At 35.7% G+C, this 26,884-nt stretch overlaps 1 protein-coding gene across 1 annotated transcript in view; it reads right to left on the reverse strand.

The window, feature by feature from the left end:
* Positions 1-2,616: 2,616 nt before the first annotated feature.
* Positions 2,617-26,884, reverse strand: part of RpS10b (Ribosomal protein S10b) — a 41,145-nt gene continuing 16,877 nt past the window's right edge. Inside the window, exons 2-5 of the mRNA XM_090377427.1 lie at positions 24,787-25,126; positions 20,884-20,943; positions 13,488-13,543; positions 2,617-2,696 (exon numbers count right to left, since the gene is read on the reverse strand). Coding sequence (XP_090233553.1) covers positions 2,661-2,696; positions 13,488-13,543; positions 20,884-20,943; positions 24,787-25,105 — 471 coding nt within the window. The 5' untranslated portion in view covers positions 25,106-25,126 and the 3' untranslated portion in view covers positions 2,617-2,660. The remainder of the gene's footprint in view (positions 2,697-13,487; positions 13,544-20,883; positions 20,944-24,786; positions 25,127-26,884) is intronic.

Below are 26,884 nucleotides of genomic sequence, written 5' to 3' on the forward strand. Positions count from 1 at the left end.
TTTCAGAGGATGGCAGCACAGGCATGGCAGCTAAATGGCTGAGTTGGTTTTAGCAATTAGTTTGTTAATAGTAGGCAAGAGGAGCAAATGATTCTGATGGTCATGTGTGTTCCAATAGTATACTTCTCAGAAACTTTCTGGGTATGTGATAGCTTGTTGCTATTTACTGGATGGATGCTTTTTAGGCCCTTTCATAGAATACTTGACTGTTTTCAGTTTTTGAATTTTTCTTCCTTCTACTGCTAGCACGTGGGATGCTTTCCTTTGCAATTAGTATAAACTTGCTTTGAAGCTGGACATTCCTTGCTCCCGTGGTCTTTGGCACGAGAACAGGCAATGTTGCCATGATAGGCTGTTTACAAATGGCTGTACTTTTGGCTCTTAAATCACCTCAGTGGATTTGGAATGTATATCCTCACTGCACAGTTTAAGTAGCCAGCCTTGATGAAATTTGGGGTATTGAATGTAAGGATGAGAACTTGAGTAGAAAGATTTCCAAACACCTCAATCGAGCTTTTTAGATACACGAAGATCTGGTACTGTTACATGGCAACAAGAACTCTAAGGTAAATCTGGATGCTTGAATAGAAAAAAACATAAGCAATAAATCCACCAAATGCTATTAAATCTGAGGTAACACCCCTCCCCAAAAGGGCATATGATCTTTTGGAAAAGTCATCCTACACGTGCAGGGAGTGAAACAGATCCCAGTTTTAAATTCTTATATTACAATTTTTCAAAATTTCTTAATTTTAAATTAATAGCAGCTTTTTTTTTTTTTTTTTTTTTTAAATGTAAGGTGGATAAAACAAATATTTCTGCCTGAAAGTAGAATGTAGCTTCTCAGAATATCTAATATCACATTGATATTTGCAGTAGTTATTTTTTAAGTATACAATTTCAAAAATAAAAAAATGTGGCAATGTATTATAATTCACTTATTTTTACAAAATATAAAAAGGATACCGTTCTTATCAAAAATCTAAAATTAAGTTCATAGCTACAAGTTGCTTTCAATTTTTTTGTAAATTATCCAAATTTAAATTCGAAGTAGTGCAATATCATGGCAACTTGTTGTGAAGGCATTCACAATATGAGATATAACTTAAAACGATGCTGTTTTACTAATATTCTGATTTATTCAGATATAGCTATGTATTTCTGATGCACATGCACTATATTTATACAGTCTAGACTCTCCCATAGCTTGAGGCTTATGCCATACACACCTTAGTCTAAATACGTGATACACCATCAGGCATCTCTTATATTGTGGAGTTATACTTCATAACTGTTTTGCCATCATTGCATCACTTAGGTACCTACCCACCCACCGAAAAAGGGCCAAATAGCCATGAAACAGTGCCATCTGGGTGGTGGTATCCACCTGAGAATAAGCAACATTAGTCTTCTCCTTAGGTGAAGTGTTAGTCATTCAAAGTAGTGCAATACCATGGCAACTTGTTGTGAAGGTATTCACAATATGAGATATAACTTAAAACGATGCATTTTACTAATAATCTGATTTATTCAGATATAGCTATGTATTTCTGACACACTTGCATTATATTTATACATAGTCTATACTCTCCCATAGCTTGAGGCTTATGTCCTAAATGCCTTAGTCTATTATCCAAATTTTATTTTTTTGTAATTTCATCTGGCACTCCTGCAGTAGGACACTGTGTTTACATGTGAGATCATAAAGAGATGCTTCAAATGGATATTGTCATATGAAGGGGCAAACTGGTTGGTGAACAGTTGTCTTCATTCAACAGCAAAGCCAAATTGCACATCTTGTCAACTGTTGTTTTAATGGATCCTGAAAAACTGAGGGAGTTACAAAATTACTTCGTTTGAAGATACCAGAACTCACCAAAATAGTGTTGATTATTTTTGATTGTGCTCTGCTGCATAAGGACAGAAGAGAGTTGGTATCATTACCAAAACTCTTATCAGTTTTACTTGAAGCTGCTCGACTCATGATGCCAAGACTATCTGTTTTCAAAAGTTCTGAAAACCTTGGGGCTTGGCTCAATCCCCCTACTGTACCTTATAAAAGGTTAAATGAACTTATGTTTTTCAATTTGGTGTTCTTAAAAAAAAACAACAGTAACACATTTCTAGTGCTAAGATAAGATAAGATATAAAAAAACCATATATTTCAAATTTATGCCATTTTGAAAACTACATTTAAGGTCTCAAAAATCTTTCACCATAAAAACAGCAAATTTAGGAAATTTGTTTCAATTCCTGGCAATATGCAACTATGGAAGACTTAAATAATAAAATAACTTTTGCTTTCTCAAGCATAAAATATCTCCACTACTATTATTCACCATCACAGAAAAATTAATAGCAAAAATTCAATTTGTGGAGGGAATACAAACATTCAATTATATTTTCCCCTCTCATACACACATTAAAATATTCAAAATAATAATTTGAAACCAAATTATTAATTCTCACATGTATTGTTTGATCAACCTCTTGACAAACAGTGGAGTGTAACCAAATAAAATTAATGGAAATCCAGGAGTTCCACAAAAGCAAACTAAAAATTTTAATAGAATTTAATTTATATTACAAAAAGGGGGAAAAAAAAAACACCACACATTTTCAAGTCAACTTTCTTTTATTTCAGATTTCATTTATTACAACTACGGCTGTGTTCTCCCACGACCAAATCCTCCTTTCTGTAAAATAAAAAAATAAATCAGCATTTAATTAAAATACTCTGATTTTGATTAAAGAAATATTTGTTTCTAATTATCAACACAAACCAACAATCTTTAATTTCCTAAATATTCTCATGGTACCCAATTTCAAAAAAGGATTAAAATCCCATTATCTAGATTAATGGTAGAATGAGAAACACTATCAAAAATTGCTAACTCACGCTCCTAGAGGGCATGCAACCTTTTGAAAAGCCATCACGTGGGGAATTAAGCCAATCTTCAATTTAAATTCTTATATAGCAGCCATTTTTAAATATTCTTATTATTTTTTCACTGACTATCAAACTATAGAGGGACTCAAAATACTGATAGTAATAAAATAATCATTTTTATATTACTAGCAAGCTTGTTTTTTTTAACACAATTCATAAAGAAGATGGATATTTCAACCATTTTTACACTTTAGAAGCAAATAATGCAGAAATAAATATTTGCATTGAAATTTATTGTTAGTAAAGAATAGCATATATTTGCAGAATACCAAAAAACCACACTCATATCTGCAATTGTTGTTTCTAATAGATTTTTTAAATGTACAAATCTCAAAATTACAATGTGGCATTATTATTATTATTTTTTTTTTTGGAAAAACAAATAAAATTAAATTACAACTACCTATAAAATCAGTAAATAGTGATAGATCAAATAGATAAAATTATAAACAGATGAAATCAGACTGCAGTGAAATGCCAAAATTTCCTCAATTCTGTCATGGATTTCCCCAATATCAATTTCTTCAAATGCTACATTGAATTCTTAAGATAAATTAGACTGTTTTTGTAATTAATGCACACCATAATTTCTGCAGAAGTAAAGCACAGTTTTGCATCCCTCACGTATATAACCTCCCTGCATTACTTCAATTTTAATAGGCTGGGCGAGAAATAAATCACTTCATTATGATATGACAAAGTGCAATTTCAAACCAACAAATTTACCAAAGTACAGATAATAACTAACTGCATGTGGCAAGTGGTTATGCTGGAAGACAGGCTCAATCTGAACCTTCAGCACTTGTGATTTTTTGACTGTTCACGTTTTGTTTACATGCACCATCTCCTTTCTGTGAATAGCATATATGTTTGTACAGGTAACCCTTGTACAACATGGTAGTTAGATTCCTATAAATCGTGTAGTGCAAAACAGTGTTATATGGGACTAAAAACCAGTACAAAAAGTGGATTACATTCCAAAAGCTAACAAAAATATACCATTTTTTATAACTATCGGAAACTTAATTTTTATTAAAAAAATAGTAATAACTTAAAACGTCTTACAAACTGTGACACATACGTCAGATAATTTGTTCCTTTAATTTTCTTCCTCTTCATCGCTGCTGAGCACAATCAAACGAGAATGTTTTATCTGTTGCAGAATATCTTCACCTTCTGAACTTTCTTGTGCAGCTTAGTTTGTGTATCTTCTGCTCCTTAAAAAAATTAGTAATCTGGGTCCGTTTGCTTTTGCTTGATAGATCTTCGTAAATTTAAGTTCAAACTTTTTTATTTGCTTTCCAATATACCTGTAACGCATTTATTTACACCTTTCAATGCACGAGGATCTATAAACTAGCATAGATTTTATTATGTAATCTCCTGATGCATTGCTGCGCATTTTTATTATTATTTTTTTGTTAGTTGTTGGTGCATCGGCTTCTATGGCCATAATGCAACTCCCAAAGTTTTTGCATTTTTACTCTGATCCAAGCCTGAGGCGGAATTCGAACCAGTGGCCTTTGGGTTGCTGCACATAAATAATGTTACATGATCTTTTGATGCCTTAAAAACTTGTGCAGTTTCTCTCTTTTTTTTGAAATAAACATTCTGATGGGCATTTTTGTCCACCAAAGACCTGTCTGATCAGCACTTAAAACTTGATGTGCTGTGCATCCATGCCCTTCAATAATTTTTTGAAATTCCTCTGCATACTTTTGGTAGCTTCCTTATCAGCCGTTACACTTTCCCCTTGAATTCTTATGTTATGTAATGAGAAGCAGTTTTTAAATCTCTTAAACCAATCTTTACTGGAAACAAACTCCAAACTAGCAGAAGATTCTCCACCTTCTTTTAAATTTAAATGGTTATAAATTTTTATTGCCTTTTGTTTAATTACATCACCGTGTAATGGGATTGGTTTTTTACTGCAATCGTCAAGGCAAATACCGAGTGCCTTTCCATTTTCTGAATTATTGGCGCTCAGGGACGAGTTGTCATATTTGCAGAAATTAAAGATCCCGCAAGATCCTCATTTTTCTTTAGGGTCAGGATTGTTACTTCATTTAAATACTCACTTTTTGCAATGTATGATACCTTTCCCCCCTTTTAAGACAATCTAAAATTTGTATCTCATTCTGGAGAAATAGTTTCTTTTGAGCGGTACTTTTTTACTTTCCTTATGCAAAATTTAGAGCTGGAATTTAATTCACAAAGAAATTATTCCAATACAGTTCTTAAGAACAAAGTTTAGTAATACATACTTGGAAAAAATTTATAGACAATCAAATAAAAGCCAAAATAACCTTACAAAAACCTTAGAAGTCACATTTTTTTAATGGTCTGAAACAGCACAGAACCTAATATGGGGATTTCCCAGTAATTTTTTTGCATAACGACTAGCAAGTCGACAGCGGGGATTCACAAAAAAGAATGGAAATGTTGAAAATTTACACCCAACATAATAGCAGTGTTTTCCCCACGCAAAAACACTGCATTATGCGAGGTTTGCCAAAATTCTCAAACTGTGTTGTGCAAGGATTGCCGCAATTTATCAATCGCGTTGTAGAACTGCCGTGTATATGGTGGTTGCCTGTAGATTGAACCATCTTGCCAGGAATCTGTTTATTTAAACAGAAACTGTTTTTATAATTTTTTTCCCCTCCTTAGTTCTTCCTTCATTCCATATCTTCATATATATCAACTTAACCTACTAACATAATGGTTGACCCATGAGTTAACCATTATGTTAATAGGTTTGGCCTCTCACTCTCATTCAGGGAGTGAGTGGCCTAGAATAGACATTCTGCCACGGCTACAATGCATTTTGCTTTTTGAGTAATGGAACATTTTGGAATGAATGAGAAACTGCCAAAACACCAAAACCTATAGAAACTATTTCATCCATTCTTGTTAAGTTAAAAAAAGTCTTTGTGAAAAGAAACGAAATTCAAATTAAATACAGCATACGAAATACTCAGATCACAGGTCAGAGTTTACAATTAATCATTTTAAAAGGAATACAACCATTATCCCACAATTACCAATCACATGAGCTTAAATCACAGTCAACTTGAATGCATGTGCGACTGCACTTTCACAATTTACGATTTAAGTACAAGGAGTGGACAAAATAATGGAATCACCCGTGATAAGTTACATTTCTGTAACTCTTATCACAGGTGATTAACACAAAGGATGGCTTCAAAAATAGCCTGTATGCTACATGGAATAGAGTCAAATAAATCTTAAACTCTTTAGGTATTGTACCATTCTTCATAAAGTAAGATTTCAAGCTCCTTGATGATGAAGGTGGAGGAAATCTGCTTCTTACTCTCCTCTCCACGTATGCACACAGTGGCTCAACATTTAAGTCTGGTGATTGTGCAGGACATGGGAGATTTCATGGTCCTCAAAACAAAATTGGACATATCTGTTTGTACTGGAGCATTATCATCTTGAAATATGGCATTGTTTGTGAGAAATAATGTTTGCACCATGTAATGAACCTGGTCACTCAGAATAAAGTTAGCAATGGCAGTAATCTGCATATTTAAGGTGATGACAGGACCTAAAGAATACCAAGATATTGCTGCCCAAACCATTGTTGATCCTTTTCCTCCTCCATGTTTGACAGCTGGCACAAGACAATCAGGATAATGAACTTCCTTTGGCATTTAACCAAAGGTAAACACCCTCCCTGATGGTTGAAAAGGTGTGAACGATATTAGTCTTAAAATATGACATCTTCAATTATCAAGTGTCCAAGTTTTATGCTCCTTACTCCTTTGCATGGCGCCTCTGTAACCAGGTGGGCAGGAGCAGCAGTGCGTAGCACATGCTTCTTGATTAGACCAGGGACCACCGCATATACCCAGAGCAACATGGCCTTAGTTGCTAATGCTCCTAAAAACCAAAATACCTCCTTTGCACCTTCTTTCTAGCATTGCCATCAGTAACGAGTGGCTCAACAATAGGAACTTTGCAATAAATTTCAGCTTTGTGAAGTTTTCGATAAACTATTTTGGTAAAAATGGGATTATGAGATTCATGTCTCAGTAATTTTTTGTGCTACAATCCTTTTCAGTTTTCGGCAGTTTCGATTCTCTGCCTCAATTCAGACCTATTGGGTTTTGTTTTTCCATACTTGGTGAATGCAGACATCACTTTCAATACAGCTGTACTAAATACATTAAAGAAACCTGCATATTTAGTCTGCCAATGCCAGTGCTAAATGCGTACAATTTGATCATTTTGAAATTAAGACAGGCCAGTCATTTTCTTCATATCATCTATAAATAAATACCAACTTTCCTTCACATTACAACCTGCACGAGAGGGGAAAAAAAAAAAAAAAAAATAATATATATATATATACAGGGTGTTTCAGTTAAACGTTTCAGAACTTCCAAGAGGGGTAGGGTACATCCTGACAACTCGAAATCATATAGCAATGTGGGGTCGGAAATGCTTTCCTGAAGCGGTGTTGTACACAGAAACACCATAAAGAAAAGATACCGTAAGTGAGAAATCGTTTTAATAATACATGAAAAGAAGCAAAAGGTACATGGATTAAAGTAAGTGTTCGAAGTTTCTTCCACGGGCTACAATGCACGCCTCACATCTCCGACGCATGGACATCCGAACATTCTGGAATACTCCAGGCGAATTTCGAATTTCTTCGGCAGCTACTGCGATTCTTGCAACCAGCTCCTCAGCATTGTCAACAGGGGTGTCATAAACTAGCGATTTCATATGACCCCAGAAATAAAAATCAAGACATGATAGGTCGGTTGACCGAGCAGGCCAATGCACGGGACCACCACCAGGTAGTTACGAACATCTCCGCTATGGGCAGGGGCTCCATCGTGTTGGAACCACATTGTCTGTTGCGTCGATGCAGAAATCTGTTCATCTCTCAAAAGTTGTGGCAATACTTGCTGCAGAAAGATCAAGTAGATAGGTCCGGTTAGACGACACGGTAACAGGTAAGGTTCGATGAGGTGATCTCCCATAATACCGGCCCATACATTGACCGAAAATCGAATTTGTGCTGCACGACGTCGTATTGCATGCGGGTTCTCGACCGCCCAGATATGGTCGTTATGCGTGTTGAAAATTCCTTCCCTTGTGAAGGATGCCTCATCGGAAAACAACACTTCAGCAGGAATCGCAGTAGCTGCCGAAGAAATTCGAAATTCGCCTGGAGTATTCCAGAATGTTCGAATGTCCATGCGTCGGAGATGTGAGGCGTGCATTGTAGCCCGTGGAAGAAACTTCGAACACTTACTTTAATCCATGTACCTTTTGCTTCTTTTCATGTATTATTAAAACGATTTCTCACTTATGGTCTCTTTTCTTTATGGTGCTTCTGTGTACAACACCGCTTCAGGAAAGCATTTCCGACCCCACATTGCTATATGATTTCGAGTTGTCAGGATGTACCCTACCCCTCTTAGAAGTTTGAAACGTTTAACTGAAACACCCTGTATATATATATATATATATATATATAATTACGAATAATAAAAATAAAAAATAAATAGAGAAGCTGTATGGTATGTGTGGGGGAAGAAAATTAAGATTTAGATGGATTAGAATTGCGATAATATGAATTATGGATCAGGGACACTGCAAGCGCAAAGGTACCCTACAACCATAATGTATACATAAAATTATTTTTGTGTAGAATATAGTAAGCATACATATAAGTATCGAATTTAACTAATGATACTAATGAAAATACGGTGTACCCTGGGAGTAATACATGTGTTGAACAAAGGGTGGAAGAAAGGAAAAGAAAATAAGTGTAACGAAATAAAATGCAAATTTTGAAAAAACAACGACCAAGGTAGAAATAGCATTGCAGTATCTTTTCATAATTTTTGTGTCTTCTTCAGAGGTCATCCACCAAAATTATGAAAAAGAACAGCCATACTCTTACTTCTGTTTCTGATATGTTCTGTATGTCAAAGAGCACGTGTAAGAAACCACGTGGTAAAATCTAAAAGGAATTTTGAATACAAATTTTGAATAAATAATTAAAGTCAAGTTATGCAAAACTATTGTGTGTTACTAAAGTATTCCATACAGAACATGGATGACCTAACAGAAGTAAGTAGACCGCTATGAAAGTGAAATAGGCGAAGACAAAGGAAAGAAGTGACCGAATGACAAGGACTTACCGCTACTGGTGGTGTTGACAGAAAAGACTGTGCCGGAGGCTAACCCGTGTATATATGCGTAGATACGCTAGTGGCGCCTAGCATTAGACGAATTTTGGTGTCTGTATATTATGTAATGAATTTACGTAGGCGGTGGAGCTGCACTAGGCTAAGATTAAGTACATGATGCTCAAACACCCAGGATAGCTAAGAAATATAATAGCTGACAAAGTAGCAGTAGAAGGAAGCTAAACTTTGTTAAGGCGAAAAAATAAATTGGGTACAGTAAGAAAAATAGTACTCTGGTATAGCGTTCGATAAACTAATGGTGCACAGAGCATAAAATGTAGAATCTAGTAAAGTAAAAAGATGATTAAATTAGAAATATGTAGTTGGGCTAGGGTAATTCGGGGTTGCAAACCCGTTCCTATAGTTAGGACCCTGAATGAATGTCCGAGAGTTAGTGCATCATGTATTTAAATCAGTTGTGTTAAAAGTGTAATTGTGTACATTTAAGTTACAATCAAATCACAATTAACGATTAAATAAATAAATCAAGATAGACTTAAAAATAATTACAAGATAAATACACTGTGTTAGGCCAATCGGTGGGTACGAGTTTTCCAGACTGTAAGACACCAAAGAGGCCTAGTGTATTGTATTTACACTATATACATACTTGATGCGTATGGGAATAATTATAAGTCAATAATGCTGTTTATATTAATATCTATTAGGTTCTTGTGCCTTAATATGTTAAGGGCTTTATTGATACGATGGCGCAGATATGCAATAGGAAAAAGATTTTTGGTCAGTTTACTGTATAATATTCTGATGTTATCAATAGCTGTTGTTTTGTCGCTGCATATGGTTGCTATTCTGATGCATTGTGCTAGGATAACATTAGCATGTACCTGTTTGGAAATATTGGAATTCCATTGTGTAAAGTTTACTATGCTAAAGTTGAATGCTTCATGTTTGTTGTATAAATTGATGGAGGTTATACCATTTTTTAACTTAATGTCTAGATCCAAAAAATGGGCTGCTGTATCAGAATTGTTTGTAAATTCATTACATAATATACAGACACCAAAATTCGTCTAATGCTAGGCGCCGCTAGCGTATCTACGCATATATACACGGGTTAGCCTCCGGCACAGTCTTTTCTGTCAACACCACCAGTAGCGGTAAATCCTTGTCATTCGGTCACTTCTTTCCTTTGTCTTCGCCTATTTCACTTTCATAGCGGTCTACTTACTTCTGTTAGGTCATCCACGTTCTGTATGTAATACTTTAGTAACACACAATAGTTTTGCATAACTTGACTTTAATTATTTATTCAAAATTTGTATTCAAAATTCCTTTTAGATTTTAGACATGTTTATTAATATCCCTCTTAAGGAAACAAACCAGAATATAACAAATCAGCCAAGTCATTAAAACAACCCACCTCCTGGACACAAAATATATTCTTAACTTAATTTATCTTTCAGTTGGAGAAGGCTACTTCAGATTTTCCAACACCCTATACAAACAAAAAGTTGAACTAAGTATGGGCAATCTTCTCTCTTCCCCCATTGCATAAATCTTCATAGTGCATATGAAGGCATAGCCCTAGACAATTTCCTGATAAAACAAATGTGCTGGGGTAGATGTGTCAATGAAATTCTAACACCATTTGGCCACATGGATTAGAAAAATTAAAACTTTCACAATTATTCAAATACTTTACATCCACACAAAATATAAAATAAAAATAGAGAAAGATGACAGAATATCACTCCTACATATCTTGTTAAAGAAATATAACAGAAACCAACAGACAGGTTCTATAAAGTGTAATCCCAATCACCCCATGAACACAAAAACAAGCATCCTGAAGTTTCGTTCTTAAAGCTTTCTAGCTATGTAGAAATAGATCAAGCACTCAAAAAAAGAAATCAAAAGAATTTCCCAAATATTTAGAAATGGATATCCACAAAAACTCATAATGAAAAGAATTACAAAGAATACATTACTATCTCCCCCATGTCCCTCAAATTGGTGAACAGATCAAAAACATGGCCAAAAAAATATGGGCTGTACACCAGATTTACAAGAAAACCGTCAAAAATAAAAAATCCTTCCACCACTTCATCCTTGACAAAGACTCTTTCCACTAAACACCCAGTGTATAATTTACAATGCAAAGGTTGCCAAAAATGATATACAGTAATACCCCGACTTACGCGAACTCGGAGTTACGCGGTTCTTGATTTTTTCGTTTGGCAACGCTGCCGCCCACTATCTTCAAGGTCGTTTTTCGTATGTTATCGATATACAGTGAGACGGCGGAGAATGAGAGCGAAAGATGAACAAAATTCAACTTTGCTGCTTTTATGTTTTTTATATCAGTGAAGGGGAAACACATTTCACCATAATAACGTAAAAACCAACACAATTCCAGCTATCGGTATAATCGCAAATGCAATTAGATCGAGTTTACTACCAGTTTATAACAGATTTCACTAGCAGAAACGCAACTGGATTTTTATTGTTTTATGGTAGTAACCCCTAGAAATGTGAGGTGTTAATAGTGTATCTCTGCCTTTATGGTGTTGTTTATTCAGTTGCTACATGCGCGCAGCTTTGTTTATGCGTATCAAGCGTGCCTCCTCGTTTTGTAATTGTGCTTTATTCCCTAAAAATGAGTAAAATACTTAAAAGGTGTGAAAAGGAAGCGTCCTGATGAAGACACTGCAGATTCAGAGAGAAAAAGAAAAGCAATTATCGATAAACAGAGGAGGACTGGATCAAAAATTCTTACCCGGAAAAATTTATAGTGGCCTCATACTATGGTTTATGGCCAAAATCACACTGGCCCACCGGGGTTTCCCCGGTAAGGCTTATGGCCAGTCCGCCTCTGTCGATAGAGAAAAAATATAAAATTGTGAAACGCTTTGAGCGAAATGAAAGACCATGTGATATTGCACGTGCTACAGACCTAAACGAAGCAACGGCGAAAAGCACATGACAATTGCAAACTTGACAGGTTGAAAATTTAAAAGGGCTCAATTGTAAAGGGCTTAAAAATTTTAGAAAACATAGATTCCAACGAAGAACGCGTTATAGCTACAAAGCAAGGAATAAAAAAATTATTAGCTTGCTACGAAGAAATTCTGAGTGAAAAAAAGAACGCGCTGTGTCGTCAGACGAATTTGTTAGATTTTATGAAGCCATCGACATCGAAATAACTTTTTAACGTAAGTCATTTGTTTTTTAATACAAAAAACGCTACGAAGAAATTCTGAGTGAAAAAAAGAACGCGCTGTGTCGTCAGACGAATTTGTTAGATTTTATGAAGCCATCGACATCGAAATAACTTTTTAACGTAAGTCATTTGTTTTTTAATACATATTTTGTATTAATATGTATAAAGAACTGCAATTTTATTAATATTTTTCTTCTAAACTAGTGTTTTTGTTAGTCCTTGGTCCCAATTAAGCAAAATTTATATGTATTTATATGCAAAGTTGTACCCCGACTTACGCGATTTTCGTCGGACCCACCTATCGCGTAACTTCGGGGTATTACTGTATTGGGCAAACTGGTGGAAGATTATTCAAAAGAATTAAAAAACATAAACATGGCATGGCCTAATAAGAAAATCAGATCTGGCATTCCACACCTGGTGCAAGGATCACCAATGGATTTCAAGAACACCCCTGTTTAACCAGAAAGATTGCACAGGAAATACAGCCTGTACAATGAATCCTTCATTATTGGCATAACCAACAATATTAACCAAAACAAGAGCATGGAGATAGGCATTAACCATGTGCATATTTTCAAAAGCAGAGTATTAAAACATAAAAAACGAATCATAATAATTATAGCTTAAAAAAAAAAAAAAAAAAAAAAGTACTCCACTCAACACCCAAATCCCTACCTGCTCTCTGAACACCCTCACCTTCGGGTATAAACTATCACTGGACCTAGGAGACCTTAACGAGGGTTTTGATTCAAAAATTCTTAGTTTTAGAGTACAGTAAACAACAAAACATAAATATAATTAATTGTAAACCACTATCTTGGTATGTGAGGCTGATGGTGTTATAAGGACAGCATTACAGGAATGTAAGTATTCATGGATATTTATTTATTTAAATTTAATTTTATTAAATTTATTTTTAACTAAATTACTATTTTAAAAAATATTTAAACTGTTAAAATATTGCAATGACAAACATTTTTATAAAGGAGCGTAACTACAGCAAAGTTAAGAAAATTGTCAATTTAATTTTCACAATTCCATTAATAGTAAACACAGGGTAACTAATTTAAATAAAACTCCATTCTCATTTGTTTGTGAAAATAAAATCTCAAAAACTTACAAATTCTAGCCTTGTATCAGCACCCACACCAACTTCACCCTTTTTATCAGGGGCATCTATGGAAATAATTTAATAAAAACATGAGTGAGGAGACTACAAAATTTAAGTTTTACTAGAAATACTGAAAAAATACTATATGAGCACTGTTAAGGTCCCTCTGAATCAGCAATATTCATTAAATTGAAATTTCAGTATAACAAAATGATTCATCTTTAATCGTGTCTTTAAATCAGACCTTTTCTTTGTGGTTGATATCCATTGTGAAATAAACTATCACATCTTTTATATATCATATGCCATGATAAATATTTTATTAAATGAACATCATGTTACAAACCCTATACTAGGTTCTCATTCATATGCACAATTTGAGAAAGAACTTTGTACATCTTCTTGTTACCCAGTGTGCATGTGATCAAAAACATTGTATAGGGTTTGTAATCGAGGGTTGTGTCAAACCACGTTAACTACAAAATCATTTTGTAGTAAACATTTTTGTAATTAACCAAGAAAAAGTCATTTGACATTTCCTTGGCTTATCAGAAATGTGCTTGTAGCCCAAGCTAACTTATAAAGTACTTAGAGAGATACAGTTCTATGACATGCATTGTTATTTGTATAAAGTAAAACTAAAGTTGTCTAAAAACAAATATTCAATTTTGTAGTTAAATGCAGTGCTTGTTTCTAAAAACATTCACCGAGGTATATTTCTTGAGACCTAGAAATAAACCAAAGAAGTTTAACACCAGGAAGCCAAGGTATCATTCTTTCACATTTTATATTCAACAAAACAAGCAAGATGTTTGTGTTTGCAAGAAGTATTTTAGGGACACCTATCAGATGGATGAATGTACAACTGTTGTTTCAAAGATGAAGCGATGGATGAATATACAACTGTTGTTTCAAAGATGAAGCTTCGTCTCTGAAAGATCGCCATGTTTCAGGTAATAAAATTGATGACTTACATGTCATAAAACTTATAAATTCGTTTCCAACTTATACCAGTCACTATACAAGAAGAGCTCATAATCCTAGGAGACAATATTTGAATCCACACTTTAATATTAAGAAAATGTATGAACTCTATGTTGCACAATGTGAAATAGAAGAGATAACACCAGTGAAAGAAAAATATTATTAGAACATATTTTCTACTAAATTCAATTTGCATTTTAAGCAACCTTTCAAGGATATGGGCCAAACTCGTGATTTCCTGTAAATAAAAATCTAATCTGCAAAAGATAATGAAAACCAGATGGCAGAAATTGAAAAGGAATTACATCCAAGCAAGGCAGAACTAGAACTGGCTTGTGGTAACATGGCCGCAGATTGAAGAATAGCATTGGAAGAAATTCACGTATTCAGTTTTAACTTAGAAAAAGCTCTAGCCTTTCCCAAACTTATTACGCCAGCGGCTTATTACAAGCGAAATTTATGTCTACAATTTTGGCCGCCATGATTTCAACAAAGATGTAAGCTGCATGTATGTTCGGCTAGAAACTGAAGGGTCGTGTGGTTCCCAAGAAATTTCATCATGCTTAATTAAGTATATAAAAACTTATGCGAAAAATCATAAAAAAATAATAATGTACTCAGATTCATGCACTGGACAAAACAGAAATATTAAAACTGGTTCAAAGTACAAAGATAAAAGTCAAATCAATTGAAATGAAATTTTTGGTAAGTGGACAGTTATTTGTCTAATGATTCAGATTTTGCCATTATCAAATCACATGCAAAGAAGAATCAAAACATTTTTTCTCCCACTGATTAGTACAAAATCATCAGGACTTTCTTTCCACAAAGCCATTATAAAATTCCACCACTAACAGAAAGAAAATAATTACAGCATTATCAGTCAACTGGCTCAATATGCAATGGATTAAATTAGAGAAGATGAAACCACAAATTATACAATTCAAATGCAAGTTTAACAAAGATATAGAGTTTGATTCAATAAATATTATAAAATCCCAAGCAGGTAGACGATCAATACTGAAAAACATTGACCAGCCCTTGTTATATCCTTCTGGTAAATCTGTAACAAAAGAAAAGAGAAAAGACATGATGGACCTATTGAAATACATTCCTCCCAATTAAACATGACCATTACAAAAATTTAAAGACAAATCGAGGTGACGGTACACTGGATGCACCTGACATCGAAGATATTATTTATGTTGATAATACTATAATATAATAAAAACAATAATAATAAAACAGTTCCTATATTGATTAACTCCATAAGTTTATAGAAAATTTGTAAAAACATGAACAAATTTTTTTGATATATTTTTAGGAATTTTATATCTTGTAATATAATAAAACAGGCCTACGTGCTCTGGATTCATAATGCGAAAATTTATTTTTATTTTGTTACACAGAGCATTAATAAAACTACAATAAATAAATTAGCTTTCGGCTGGGTGGCAGCCTTCATCGGATTAAAATACTTGAATGGCAGTTGGAACAGAGATGCACTGCCAGGATGGTGCGTGAGGCACGTGGTTAATTGTTTGTTGATGTTTGTGGCTGTGACGTATGGTGGTGACGTGGCCAGCGTTTGTCTATGGATAGAATTACTGACTCTGTGATGGGGTTAACTTGACAACCACTGTTCCTGTTCAAAGCGGTGTCCGAGCATTTTATATTTAGCGATTCTAACCAGGTACGCCTCAGGTAATGGTGGGACCTGTCCACAACCACAACATCGTGGTGTGGGTCGATGTCGTGGTGGGTTGTCCAGACATGCTCGGCAGTAGCTGAGTGTTCTACATCTGCCAAACGGATCGCCCTTTTATGTTCTGAGAGACGTTTCTCGAGTCGACGTCCAGTCTCTCCAAAGTAGCAGCTCGTGCAGTCACAGCAAGAGATGCGATAGACCAAACCACTCTGTAGAAGGGTGGGGACAGGTGTTTTTATGTTGGAAAGGAGAGAACGCAGTTTCTTGCCTGGGAGTTGGATGCACTTTATCCCATGCGATTTTAGGATTCTACCGATCTGCTGTGACAAGCTGGGGTAGTATGGGATGAATGCCCTCGTGGATGACTCGTCACTGTTGGCGTTGCTGTTGGTCGTCACGTCGCGTGCTTGTAGATCACACCTGTCAAGGACGTCGATGGGGTAGCCACACCTCGTAAGGTCTACTTTGACTCTGGTGATCTCTTTGCGTCTTTCATCTGCGGAGCTGGAGTGTGTCCAGGCGCGAGTTAGCAAGGTTCGGGCAGTTGAGAGGAGGTGGCCCCGTGCGTGTGCTGACTGGAAGTTGGTAAATTGGCCAGCACACGTAGGCTTACGATAAACTGTCGTCTTCAAGCATGTGTCTTCGCGCCGGACAAGTGTATCTAGGTATGGTATAGAGTTGTTCGACTCCAGCTCAATCGTGAATTTTATGAAGGGCGATAGTGAGTTGAGGTGGGTTAGGAGTCGCTGACCTGAGTCTCTAGGGATGACTACGAACACATCGTCTACATAGCGACACCAAAAGGCGATGTGATCTGGTGCGTGTGTAAACGCACGTCCCTCTAACTCCTTCATCACGATGTTTGCTGTGACCGAGCTGACAGGGGAACCCATGGCTGTGCCACGTATCTGCTGGTAGATCGAGTCATTAAACATGATTGCACCCCCTGTTGAGCACAGTCTGAGGGCGTCGGAAATGTCATCAGGCGTCAGTCTAGTTCTGTCGCTAAGGGTTCCATCATTATCCAAGAGTTGTTTTGCACAAGAGATGGCAAGTTCCACTGGGATGGAGGTAAAGAGTGATACGACATCGAACGATGCCATGACTTGATCTTGCGAGATGGATATAGTGCGGATCCTTTCTATGAACTCAACACTGTTGGAGACGGTGTAGGTGGTCTTGCCAACTAGAGGAGAAAGAAGTCTCGAGACAAATTTAGACAGCTCGTAAGTCAGTGATCCACAGCAGGATACAATAGGTCTTAGTGGTGTGCCTTCTTTGTGCACCTTCGGCAGGCTGTAAAACCGTGGGATCTGACACCCGGAGGCACGGAGGTGATTACGGGTTGACTGTGATTTTCTCTTGCTTCAGCCAAGTGTTGATGAGGATGTTCACCTCTGACTCCCATCGTTCCAAAGCCCTGTTGGGGTTGATGGTTAAGGGTTTGTAGATGGTAGTGTCTCCTAAGAGCAGGAAGGCTTTCGCCATGTAATCAGTGTGGTTCATTACAACCGTACGACGGCCTTTGTCCGCCGGTAGAATGACGATGGATGAATCCCGTTTCAGTGCCTTGAGGGTAGAAATCTGTATACGGCTGAGGTTTGAAGAGACGGGGCGGGCATGGTGTAGAACTGCTGCAGTCTTTAAGCGGATTGCGTTGGCTACATCTTCTGGGAGGCGTGATAAGCTTGCTTCCACACCCAAGGCGGTCACAGCAAACATCGTGATGGAGGAGTTAGAGGGACGTGCGTTTACACACGCACCAGATCACATCGCCTTTTGGTGTCGCTATGTAGACGATGTGTTCGTAGTCATCCCTAGAGACTCAGGTCAGCGACTCCTAACCCACCTCAACTCACTATCGCCCTTCATAAAATTCACGATTGAGCTGGAGTCGAACAACTCTATACCATACCTAGATACACTTGTCCGGCGCGAAGACACATGCTTGAAGACGACAGTTTATCGTAAGCCTACGTGTGCTGGCCAATTTACCAACTTCCAGTCAGCACACGCACGGGGCCACCTCCTCTCAACTGCCCGAACCTTGCTAACTCGCGCCTGGACACACTCCAGCTCCGCAGATGAAAGACGCAAAGAGATCACCAGAGTCAAAGTAGACCTTACGTTACGAGGTGTGGCTACCCCATCGACGTCCTTGACAGGTGTGATCTACAAGCACGCGACGTGACGACCAACAGCAACGCCAACAGTGACGAGTCATCCACGAGGGCATTCATCCCATACTACCCCAACTTGTCACAGCAGATCGGTAGAATCCTAAAATCGCATGGGATAAAGTGCATCCAACTCCCAGGCAAGAAACTGCGTTCTCTCCTTTCCAACATAAAAACACCTGTCCCCACCATTCTACAGAGTGGTTTGGTCTATCGCATCTCTTGCTGTGACTGCACGAGCTGCTACTTTGGAGAGACTGGACGTCGACTCGAGAAACGTCTCTCAGAACATAAAAGGGCGATCCGTTTGGCAGATGTAGAACACTCAGCTACTGCCGAGCATGTCTGGACAACCCACCATGACATCGACCCACACCACGATGTCGTGGTTGTGGACAGGTCCCACCATTACCTGAGGCGTACCTGGTTAGAATAGCTAAATATAAAATGCTCGGACACCGCTTTGAACAGGAACAGTGGTTGTCAAGTTAACCCCATCACAGAGTCAGTAATTCTATCCATAGACAAACGCTGGCCACGTCACCACCATACGTCACAGCCACAAACACCAACAAACAATTAACCACGTGCCTCACGCACCATCCTGGCAGTGCATCTCTATTCCAACTGCCATTCAAGTATTTTAATCCGATGAAGGCTGCCACCCAGCCGAAAGCTAATTTATTTATTGTAGTTTTATTAATGCTCTGTGTAACAAAATAAAAATAAATTTTCGCATCTTGTAATATAAAACATAGATCTTAAATAATACACCAACAAATATAATATTTGTTGGTGCATATATTTCAAGCTAAATTTTAAAAAACAATATTTATAACTACACCAATTTTAGTTTTTATTTCATGGAGTTCATCAGTTTGGCTTCTGAGTGGCTCATATATACCTCAGCACTGATATTTTCTGATTTTTCAATTAATCATATTATATTATAAAATTGATATATGCACATCTCACATGACTGTAAGGCATTATATCTATTTGCAAAATGTAATTATCCCTCAGAAATAACCACCCTCATGGCATATTTATAAATCCATGTTAAACCACACATCCATCATTTGCTTTGTCTTGTTGGACAAATCTTTGCTGAAGCAACAATTCACCTGAGACAAAGCCCTTATGAACTACCACGAAAAGATCACATTCAGTCCTACCAATATCACAATCCTCTGCCCATTTACAATTGATCAATTGTCTTTTTTGGGTAGCCATATATATATATAAATCAACAACTGGTAGCTACGTATAAAAATCTTCATTCTTGGCATTTTAAATGACCCCCCTCAGACAAAGTTGCAAGCGAATACCCAAAACTAAATAAGGATTAATCAAAAGAAAGTGAGCAAACATCTCACATGAATAAATGAACTTACACAGAATTCTGTAGGTGTAATACATGTGCACAATAAATATGTATTAACATGATGCAGATTCAACTGCCAATTGCATACGATGACTTGTTGGATAACTATAGAACCATGCTGAAAAAAATGTCAAGTTATGGCAGAATGTACTTGTGCCTGCAATTCTTCCCAGACACAATAAGAGGAACTTCATGCTGAAAGCCTTGTGAATTAACTCAAGGTTTTTTTTGGAGGGAAGGGGAATTTTTTTTTGAATAAATTTTTGCTGGTACAAGGAATGTATTTTGTAGGGATTTTGCAAATATCACTGGGGAGGCTTTAAGGATTCAGTTAATCATTAGTTGGGAGAAGGGGTAATATAGATACACATTTATTTGATGATAGTGATCAAAGTAATGCTTGCACACATCATGGGAGTACTTTTATGAAGCTTCAAAAAGCCAGAGCATTCTGATATTTGAAAGATGGGCAGCAAACTCATGTCTTCAAAGGATATATTAGAGGGTAGTAAATAACAGTTGTTATAAGTGCCAAGAAAGCTTTCTCTGGGGTACTGTCACCGGTGATGACAAGATTGTCCTAATTATAACCAGAACAGTTAACAATGAAAGAGCATTTGTGCTCCAAAAATCATGCTTGCAATAAAAGATGGAAAAGTTCTTGCCAACATTCTCTGCCCACAGGTGGAAATCACATCTGGTTGAACATGGAGGAAGAGTTCATGTAATGCTAATGATAGATGCTACATCCATTTGCAAAAGCTCATCAAAAACGAGCATGTTTCTTAAGTAGAAATTATTTTTCATAATAATTAAAATGTCACAGGTATTAATTACAAACTGCCCTGGAGGTATCCACTCAATCTTCTCTGGAGGCAAAGTATTTGTAGACAAATCTAATGAGGAAGGAGGTTAAGAATAAGGATGCAGTTATAGAAATAATGCTGCAAATACCAAAATTGTCCTGGAAAATTGCTTTCAGTATGGAGACAGTTGGATAAACACATTTTTTTAGGGCATTTTAAAGTAAATTTAGGTTTTCCTAGTATGTACTTTGTTTCACTTGCATATAACATGCCTTTGTAGTACTGAATACTTTATGCAGCCACTAGTTATTATTATTATTTTTTTAAGGATCAAATTAATACTTACCACCAGCTCTACGGTAAGCACCGCGATCAGTTTCGGATTTCGGTGTTTGCTCCACTGGTGCTATGAAAAATAAAAATAGGTAAAATCATTACTTTATTCAAACAATTACACTTTTACATGAATTGGTTAAATGATCAATTAAACAATTCATTTAAACAGCAAGGGATCTTTTTAAAAAGGTTATCAGTAAAATTTTTGAAAATGTTAAAATTCACCATTAAGAGTTAGTGCTAATGATATCGTAATAATCCTTCAAAAATATATTATTTAATGAAATATTTGCAGACAGGGAGGATAAAAGAAGAAATGTCAAGTTTGACCAGGCCAGAGTTGAAACGTGAATGGATGTTGATTAGCTGATGCATGCATTCAGAATGGTTAGGGCAAACAGTAATAATAAAATAAAAAAATAGTGTGAATGCTAATTCTAAAAACAGTTCCTAGGTATTTTCCTGGATATTTCCCAGAAATATCTAAAAACAATATGCAGTTCAAACTGTGGAGAAAAAAAGATAATAAAAGAAGAAGCATAGTAAGTTTGAAAGAAGGGCCATCAATGACTGTTCTCTCTTTTGGTCTAAGAGTTTAATAGATATTTTGGTGCACCACACCAGATGCAGAAAAACATTCCACAGAACACATCTGTGATTTGTAAACAGTTAGTAACTGTTTATACAAAAGAATATGACATGAGTGAAAGCAAGCGTAGTTTTTTTTTTTTTTTAAATCAATGCAGAGGAAGCAATATTTTGTGATATATTTAAGATATTTCTCACCAGAGAATTACTCTGAGATCAGTATTTCAACTTTCAGTGGCAGGTCCACTATAGTGAATTTGATGAGTAGGCTCTGGAGTTCACTTTTTCATGAAATTTTGAAATTTCATGAAAAATTTTGGTCCCTGACAGGTCCCGAAATTTAAACCTTAACATTCAAAAAACTATTATTTTGATTTGTGCTTATATTATATGAATGCTTGATCTTTTAGCCGTGTATTGTCTTTTTAAATAAGTGTTTTAAACATTTTTATATCCTTAATTACAGTTAAGAGGGCTTAAATTATTAACCCTCTAACTGGACACAAAATTGATCCTCCCATAGCTCTTAAAGGTTAAATATTATTTTCAGTATAATTATAACACAGGGCAAGAATTCTTGCACTGCATTATAAATATGCTAAACTCGGTTTATCTGTAAATCTTCAATTTAATAATATCATTAATTAAAACAGAACAAATATTAAAAATAAAAGTAACGCATAGTAATCAATATCCAAATACACTGGATCCACATCTATTATTCTACCATGGTGTCTATATTAAAAACACCCCAAAAAATCCAGAAGCTTTACCTGTGCACTAAGTAGTGTCTATACTCATGGAAAACCATAAAAAGTTGAAAAGTGTTAATTATTCAGTTTATTATTTTTTAATAATAATTTAATTTTTTAAATGCTCTACTTTTCAGTCTCTTCAGTTTTAATGACATAAAAAGTTAAATTTTTATTGATTATGCTTAATTTAAAAGATGTGACATTACAATAAAACAGAAGAATGAAACTATTATTCACTTTAAAATTTAAATCTCTATAAGCATTTATTCCACAAAAAATTAACATTATACTTACACTATGAAGTAAAGTATTTACATATTTGAATCACAAATTACTAAATTATGTGACTATGATATGATATATTAGGCCCTGCAATCCCCCTTAGATCTTTCCAGTAATCCCAATATGTTCCAGCTTATACAGCAAGATGAGGGACTGAGTCAAATGCCTTGCTAAAATCCAAATAAATTTCAAAATTGCTTACAACATCTAGCTCATGTATAAGTGCATCAAAATAGCTTACCAGGTTAAACATGATTTTCAATTAACAAAACCATGTCATGTCCTTCTGACAACATGACCACTACCTGCCAATGGTTCCTGTACTTTAAGCCCTGCAATGTCACCTGATTTGTAAGTAATGAAGTCAAGAATATTGTTATCCTTTGCATTTTCTTCAGCATGCTGGTACAAATAATCATGCAATTTATTTATATAATTGTGCCTCGTGGGTAGTTTCTCTTACACTTATTCCAATCAATAATGGATAGATTGTAGTCACAATTGTGTCCATTCCATCTGCATGTAGAGACACTACTGTCATACTCTTAATGAGAGTAGATTACTTCTACTCTCATTATACCTTTGCTTCCAACTAATCATACCACAGATTCTATGCTGACAAGGTATAATAACTTCTGACTCAACAAAAGCTTTTTCACTCAGGCTGCTTTTAATAAGTACGACCACACCATCCTCTCTATATTTCCTAAATACATTATACATACCACAGTAGAACTTGTAATCCCCAATTTCTAGATGGCACCACATTTCTGTTAGCCCTGTTTTGTTAGCATTAGTTGCCCTAACCTGGAGTTTGACTTCACCCATTTTACTGAAAACGCTCGATATTACTGTGGACATAGTTTAGACTAAGTATTCTTCTATTCACTTGAACAAAGGTGGGTGTGTCAAGATAGTAAACTTCTACAGTTTACTACATTGACACACCCCTTGAAGTTATTTAGGCTTGTTTCCCTAGCTTCACCTTCCCACTCTTTTGAAATGTCACCCTCAGAACCTCTTGCCAGCATTGAGATGTGCGTAAGGATTACTTTGACCCATATCATCAGATAAACATGGGCCTATAAACCTAGTACCACCTTTGTTCAAGTGAATACTACCTCTACAAAATAAATTTATTCTGCCTACCAGTGTGGGCCGCACTGATAAAAATTCCTCCCTAGAGACTTGAATTAATCTAAAAAGCTTCCACAACAAATAATCCCTCAAATCCTGTCTGGGCAAAATTGCAGACATGCACATTTTGACCTATCTTGCACATTTTTTCAGCACGGGCCTATATTTATCCAACAGATCATCAGGTTTTGTTTGTTTAATATCATTATCCCCCACATGAATAATAATGCTCCCTTTATCTTCTTTAAAATCTAACAACGTTGGTAATGTCTACTGTTGCCCCCAAGCTAACAACATCCCGGTTCTGGTCCATCTATCTTTATTACAAATAATGTTATCTATTTTCATGACAACAAAATCTCTCAATAAAACAATCTCCTTCAACCAGAGCAGTATTCCCTTGACTATTCTGTTCTTGGACCAAATCAGGGGTGCATCACCTGGCAGGTCATGAGAACTAGAGTACCTGATGAGATCTTCAAGTTACATTTGTTTCTATGGCAAGCATCAATTGTCATTCTTCAGTGACCCAAATTCTTCTAGTAACACCAAGTTTTCATTTGAAATCGGCACACTCCTTACATTAGTCACAAAGAAAAGAATCATCAGTTGAGTTTGGTTTGTCAACTAGACTGACCTCAGAATTACACACCGCACACTATACAAGCAATGAACTTATGATACACACCAGAGATGCCTGCAGGCATTTATATCCAAGTCATGATGTCCTTGAACTTTGTATTGAAAGTGGATCTTATAATAACCATTATTTAGCTAAAATCTGAATTTAAGAAAAGAAAGGTTACGAAATTTAAATTTACACAATTTTACCAAGTATTATAGAAATTAAAATTACGCTACCCAAGTTACCAGAGAGTTACAACAAAAAAATGTTACAACAAAGCAATTTTTACACCCCAATCATCATAATAAAGGATTTCCCTGGATAGTGAACATTTTAAAATTACCAGTTGATTTAAGTTCATTATAAAATTTTAACCACAATTTTTAAAAATAAACTCCGTGTTCACAACTATAAATACAGCTTATTACACTTCTGAAAAATCCTAACTCCAATGCCTCAAACAAGATGTGGTCTCAAACACTTCTATACAAAAAAATAAGAACTAATTTAAAAGCAATCAAGTTACCTTTGGGTCTTTGCCTAGCTGCTTCTCCTCTTGTCTGTCTTCTTAATGTAGCTGGGACAATTTCTGGTGGCAAATGCAGAAAATCTCTCAAATACTGTATTCCTTCATTTGTAAGATACCAGTAATAATGGCACCATGCAAACTGCTCCTTTACAAATCCTCGAGATTTGAGAGACTGCATTGCTTTGATAACATGCAAATTTGGGACAGTTTCTAGCTCTGGATGTTTGGATGCATGGAAATCTTTCTTTGCTACCAAAACACCTTCTTTAAATAGGTATTCATAAATAGCAACCCGATTCTTCTTCGGCATAAGCATCGTTGCCAATCTTTTATTAGTCTATTGGAAAAAATAAACCAGTTCAATTTTTATTTCTTAAATTGAGTTTTTTCTTTTCCTGCAATTTATTATCTTTAGCAATTAATCACTAATTGATTAAAAAGTCTAACTAAAATTCGAACAATCCAAAGGGTTAACTTACAAGTTGTTCGAAAAATATTGGTATTTATTTTAGGCTAAGGTAAAGAAAGCCAACATGAGAACCATTGGAAACATCAGCTAACTTACCCAGAAAATTAGTTTCCTGATACCACACTCTAGCCCTGCTTGCTCGGTAAACAGACGGTAGGTATCATCAGTCTGGAGCAGAAGTCGAGAACGATATATTGATTGAGAGGTAGACGTGGCAAACGATGAAATGATTGGTGGTGGTGGGCGTGACAGACAAGCTAATGTGTAGTCATTGGTTGGCATTATGATGTGTATTTATGAGTAAAGAATGGTGCAAATTAGTTTCGTAATGAATGGTAAACAGGTAATAGTAGCGATGAATCCTTTAAAGATGGAACAAATTTGTAAGGAAAATAAAACGTTGCTTGATTTTTTGATGAAAACTAAATTAAGACCGAAATTGTACTGTTTTAGGTGCAATGATTATTTTAAATTAAATTAATCACGAACTGAGTCATGTGGAAAGTTCTGGTATTGTAAAAAAATAATCTGCGCGAGTTTCTTTATTAAAACATAGTTTTGTGGAAAATATAAAACATCCATTAAGAAAGATAAGGTATATTATATACTTTTGGTCAACGTGCACACCAGTAACTGCAACAGCATTCCATCTGGAGATTTCAAAAGTAACAGCAATTAAGTTTTATAAGAAACTAAGAGATAGTTGCAAATTGCAGTTGTTAAAAAACCCATTAGGTTGGGTGGATTGGGGAAAACTGTAGAAGCAGGCGAAACTGTATTGGTAAAACCAAACGTCACAGAGGACGAAATTTAACTGCTAAGAAGAAATGGGTGTTTGGAGTATTTGAAAGAGAATCAAAATTCGTCTTCATGAAATTCATAAAAAATCGGAAAGTAAAAACTCTTTTACGCATTATTAGAAAAGTAGTGAAGAAAAATACTACCACCATAACAGATGAATGGCATGGATATAGGCGTATTACAGCCTTAGAAAAAAAGAATTACAAACATTTAACGGTGAAACACAAGGAACATTTTGTAGATCCACATATAGAAACATGTAAGAATAACATCGAAGCCCAGTGGAAGAGACTAAAAAGTCTTTCCACTGGGCTTTAATGTTATTCTTATGTGTTCTAAAAGACTAAATGGCAGCTGTAAAGATATGTTGATGGGTCACATAAATTTTTTTCTTTTCTGAAAAAGTTAAGTTCCATTCATTTTTATGTTCTTCATTATGTTTTTTTGTCATTATTAAAAAGCAGATTTTTGGAGTTCATGAGTGTTTTTACTATATTATTGATTTAGCTTTGGTTACAAAAAAAGGAAAAGGTTTCTTTATTTTTCATTTCATTTCGTAACCTGCCCTTAAACGGTAGGTTAGGAAATAATAGGAAAAGAAAGAAAGATTCTTTACACACACACACACACACACACACACACACACACACACACACACACACACACACACACACACACACACACACACACACACACACACACACACACAGGGTTGTTAAAATGAAAGTATCCCTAAGTAGAGAGCTCTGGAGCAAGTTCTAAGGCTCGTACTGAAGAGAAATTTGGACAACAGGTACAATAAAGAATATGCTCACAATTTAGTGG

Source organism: Mastigoproctus giganteus, chromosome 7 (assembly GCF_048544385.1).
Source record: "Mastigoproctus giganteus isolate SK-2022 chromosome 7, ASM4854438v1, whole genome shotgun sequence".
NCBI classification, from domain to species: Eukaryota; Metazoa; Arthropoda; class Arachnida; order Uropygi; family Thelyphonidae; genus Mastigoproctus; species Mastigoproctus giganteus.